Source organism: Octodon degus, unplaced genomic scaffold, assembly GCF_000260255.1.
Source record: "Octodon degus isolate 3935 unplaced genomic scaffold, OctDeg1.0 scaffold00273, whole genome shotgun sequence".
NCBI classification, from domain to species: Eukaryota; Metazoa; Chordata; class Mammalia; order Rodentia; family Octodontidae; genus Octodon; species Octodon degus.
The window spans coordinates 2,197,551-2,202,375 of NW_004524849.1; the positions used below are offsets into that span (position 1 = coordinate 2,197,551).

The following is a 4,825-nucleotide window of genomic DNA, read 5'->3' on the forward strand; positions in this document are numbered from 1 at the left end:
TGAATATCTGAGTATCATGTTGTGATTCACTCAGGAGGAAGGAAGGAAGGAAGGAAGGAAGGAAGGAAGGAAGGAAGGAAGGAAAAGGAAAAAGAGGAAGGGGGAGGGGGAGGGAAAAGAGGAAAGCAGGAGGAGGGAGGCAGGCAAGCCTGGCACCATGCAGAGGCAGCCCCAGTCCGCATCCGCTCCCAGCTTTGAATCCTACCTCCCTTAGCCGGGTGCTGTCCTCGGTGGTCTGAAAGCTCTGGCTGAGCTCATCCACTTCTTTTTCAAAAAGTGAGCGTACTTCACTGAACCCCGAGCTCACGGGCCCCATGAGCTCTTCCAGAATGGACGCCAGGAAGGGCTGCACACTTTCCCCACAGGTTTTCTCTGCTGGCTGGGCCACCATTGCTGAGAAAAGAAAATAAAGTGATGTAGAGCAAGACGGCAGTCAGAGGCACCGAGCCAGGCCAGGCTGAACAGTGCCCGCGGAGCTGGTTCCCAGCTAAGACCGCACTCCACTATTCCCCATCATTGTGTACCTGTAATTTGTCTCCTAGAAACAGAAAATATTAAGGTTTAGTTTACTTCTCTAAGAGCTAATTGGTCGGTATAATCCTATCTCTCCCCCCATAAGAAGAGACTTTTAAAAATACAAGTAAATCTTTTCTTGGAGGAAAATGAAACCAAATTTCATTTAGCTTGTCTTCTCATCACCAGTTAAAACAAAAACTTCGTTTTTCTCATGAAGATGACAGGTTGAGTGACAAAAACATTCACTTTCTGAGAAAGTGTACGCATAATTTCCATTCATTCCATTCAGAGGAGAAGCACCATACTTTCATTGATTAAAGAGTGTAGCAAAGACAGCGAATCTGCTTAATCTTCAGGCAGGAGGGTTCTCCTCACCAGCCAGGCTCTGGAGCAGCGCTGTAGTGGAAGAGGCTGAGTAGCTCTGCGGAAGACAAAGCCAGCTGTATCTCAGAAGTGGAAAGAGATGCACAGACTGGCTGGGTGTCCAACCCCTCCACTCTACAGGTGGGAACAGAAGAAGGCTGGAGATGTGAGATGACTTGGCCAAAGTCATGTTCCACTTGCTTACGGTGAGATGAATGGCCGTTTTCTTACTGTGGTTGGCAGAAATCTGTCATGGTTATGGAGGACCAGGTTACTGCCTATGATCCTAAGAATCTGAATTTCAGATAATAACACTGTATTCAGGGTGGAAAACATTAAACAGGTCATAAGGCTATTAGGAAAAAAAATCTTTTTAATCAAATATAAAGCAATCTATGACTCTTGTAAAAATGACTTGCTTGATACCAAAAGGCCAAACTGTTTGCCAGGAGAATAAATTATTAAATTAACTTCACTACAGACACCACTTAAAAAGCATCTGATTAAAATTTCAGAATAGTCCTGCACTTGGGCAAATGCAGGGACATTTAGCAAAGCTGCCCAGCTTCACCCCACACCGTGGGCGCACCAGCACGGCAGACAGGGCAGGCCATGGAAGGCTCCTCTCCACCTGCTCTGCCCGGCCTCTGTTCAGCACAGGTGCTGCCCCTCAGCTCCTTCATTCAGGGTTCTGTTACTCAGGACTTGTTCCCTCCTGCTCTGCTTGCAAACATTCTGCTCAATTCCTCAGGCCGATTTTATTTATTTTTTTCCCATAATTTTATTGATAAACAAATAGCAATGAGATAGTTTCAAATCAAATCGGTAGGACAGTTTCAATAATTAACACATTGCATACATTCCTCCCAGTGGTTAATTGCTGTACAAGATGCGGACATGATATCCTATCTACAAACACCATTAGAACAAATCACTCTATTCATTAAGAGAATGTAATTATTTATCTATCCTAACCACTTTGAATACACAGATACAAAATGGACATTCATCTGTATACCCTTTTTTTTGTTAAGTTCCGTTATTTGAATATTATAGGTGTGTAAACTCAGCAAAATATTCTAAAAGAGTCCAGTAGTCCATAATAGTACTGGGTCCTCTGCTTCACTGGCAATGTCAGAAATTGTTGACCTGAGTCCCCTACAGCTCAACATAACAGCACGGCTTTACTTCTTATACTTCGTTTTTATACTTTTCTGCTGGGTGGTTAAGACCAAGGTAAAGCAGGACCTGTGCAACAAGAATTGTAGCTTTTGGGCCTGATAAGGTCAGTGAAATCCCCTCAGGATTTATCCTGAGATCCTGTACCTCAGATTGTTTGTCAGTGTCAGCCATGTGGATGAGTCACAGCCATTGCTTGGCCAATGTGCTCTCTGTGAAAGCCCCTCAGGCCGATTTTAAATGTTCCCCATTTGGGACAGCTTTAATGTCCTGCAGCCAGTGCTGGCTTCCTGCACTGCAACCTGCAGGTGTTTCCTTATGAATCAATTTCACGTCCCACATGTGCCTCCTCTGCTGTCTTCAAGCACACAGAGACACTGCTGTGATGAATATCTGAGTATCATGTTGTGATTCACTCAGCCATGAGCCTTCCTGAAGTCATGGCAGCTGCAGAAAACAGTGAGTAGACGGATGCTGCCTAAAAAGCTGGGGCTGAAGGGCTAAACATAAGGAACCTCAGGCAAGATCCTTAGGGTCTACCTCAGTTTTCTTATCAGCACAACGGAGACCACATGTGAAATTTTTGGAGTTGTGGTAAGAATTAAATGAGTTCATGGTTTGGAATGGACACAGCCCTCTCCAGAAGCGCTTGGGAACTCTGCTAGCTCCAACTCTCCTGTCGGCATTAGCACTCTTTCTAATGCCCTGAAACAAAAGCAGACCCTCCCTGGGCAAAATCCGTATAGTTTTTTGAAGCTGAGATATAATCCTGCCTGGGAACCGCTCTGTGTTGGTCCCCATCTCTCTCACGGTATCTGACACCTCGTTTCTGCTGTCTCGGTATCTGTGATACACTCTCTTCCTATCCATTTCTACTGGTAAAATAATGTCCTCTTTCAATCTTCACAGCCCTTGTGCTCTGCAGAAGCAGAATAAATGCTTACTGAATGAACTGTGAAGCAGAACTAATAAAACTCCATGGCTTTGCTTCTGAGAGAGTCATGTGGAGGAAATAAAGAGATCACCACTTAATACCCCGAAGCTTTTTTTGAAATCCAAAGCACTTTGTCAGTGCACCCTTTAGTTCCCTTCCTTGTTTTAAAGGTAGGGAGCCAGAGACTTGCTTATAATGTTGCTTGGTTATAATGTAACTGAAATTCCATGTTAAAATGACTTGACCATTGCTTCCTTTCAAGCTTTCTTTCAGAAAACCACTAATAGTGCAGGGCAGAATCTTTTTACATTGTGTCAGGATACCTGGAAACCACAGAGATTTAGGTAACAGAATGGTTTAACTCCAGTCACAAGAAAGGCCACAGGTAGGCCCTGTTGGCCCCCAGAGAACAGGGTTTGGGTGCAGGAACTGGTGCTGAGGCTTTTAAATGCCACAGAGTGTTTTGACATAGAGTAGACTCCTGATCAGCTGTGCTCCTGGAGTAAAACGCGGACAATAACCAACAGAAGCTTTGTGAATCATCATGTGAACAGACACAAACTTTACACTTGGCGCAGCTACTCCTCTAATCTCCTCTCAGTAGGACCTATTTTAAAAGCCCTGAAGCTGGCTGGGCTGTGGTATGAAAGGGTCTAAACTACAGAAATTAGATCAAACTGACAACGTCAAGCAAACTGACAACATTCCTTCTGTGGGAATGGGTAGACTTGTTTTGTTTTGTTGGCCAAAAGCCAGATGGGAAATATTTTCTACTTTGCACTCGCTAAGTTTGAGACCAAGTTGCACTGACTCTGTTCTGATGCTGTGGCTCAAGAGCACCTATACCCAACACATAAATGAATGAGGATGGCTGTGTGCTAGCAAAACCTTGCTTACGAAATCAGGTGGTGGGTTTGGCCTCAGGGACACGATTCCCCAACCACACTCTTGGGAGTCTTCCTGTTTTCGGAGCAAGACACTAAGACAAACAGAACTTGACTGAGCCCCTAAGTATACAAAACTAGTGAATGTTGAAACTGGGACTAGGAATCTAGATTTATTGATACTCAGACAAAATTATAGGCTTTCCTGTGAAAAATCTATTATTCAACAATCCATGGGCTGAGGAGGTAGCTTGGCAGTCTATGTACCTGACTGACAAGCACAGACACCTGGGTTCAACCCCCAGTACTGAATTCTGTGCAAGCCCTAGAACCCCAGGCCCACTCTGCCAGTCACCACAACCAGGCATGGTGGCACATGCCTGTAATCCCAGCCCTTGGGAGGCTGGGAAAGGAGGATCACTATGAGTCCAAGCTATGTAATGAGATAAGATTAAAAAAAAAAGTCAACCATTCCTAGGCACAGTCCTAGGTCCTGGATATATACTTGAGTAAATCAGGGAAACAGGACTCTTCCTTTCAGAGCTTACTGCAGAAAGAGGCAGGCAGAAGCATCATTGTTCAGTATCACCCGGGTATGATGATACACACCTATAATCGAAGGACTTTAGGAGACTAAGTAAAGTCTTAAGTTTGAGCCAAGCACTGGAAATTCAGTAAAACCCTGTCTATAGATAGATAGATAGATAGATAGATAGATAGATAGATAGACTGAAGATTTAACTCAGTGGGAAGACCTTTAGTTCAATCCCCAATCTAGAAAGAAAATATATAATAAATCCTATAGTTGGAGTAGGGCAGGCAGCACCAGAAGGTCCAAGTACTATCACAAGGCATAAAGCAGTTCCCTCTACCTTGTGTGCATAAAGCTTCCATGGAAAGGTCTAGATCAGTGATGGTGAACCTTTCAATAACAAGAACCCCACTGTAG

The 4,825-nt window shown here is 44.2% G+C and overlaps 1 protein-coding gene across 1 annotated transcript in view; it reads right to left on the bottom strand.

Annotated features, from left to right (window-relative positions):
- Positions 1–4,825, bottom strand: part of Fam129a (family with sequence similarity 129 member A) — a 179,948-nt gene that overhangs the window by 15,126 nt on the left and 159,997 nt on the right. The window contains exon 9 of the mRNA XM_004646607.2: positions 206–393. Within this exon, the coding sequence (XP_004646664.1) occupies positions 206–393 (188 nt within the window). The remainder of the gene's footprint in view (positions 1–205; positions 394–4,825) is intronic.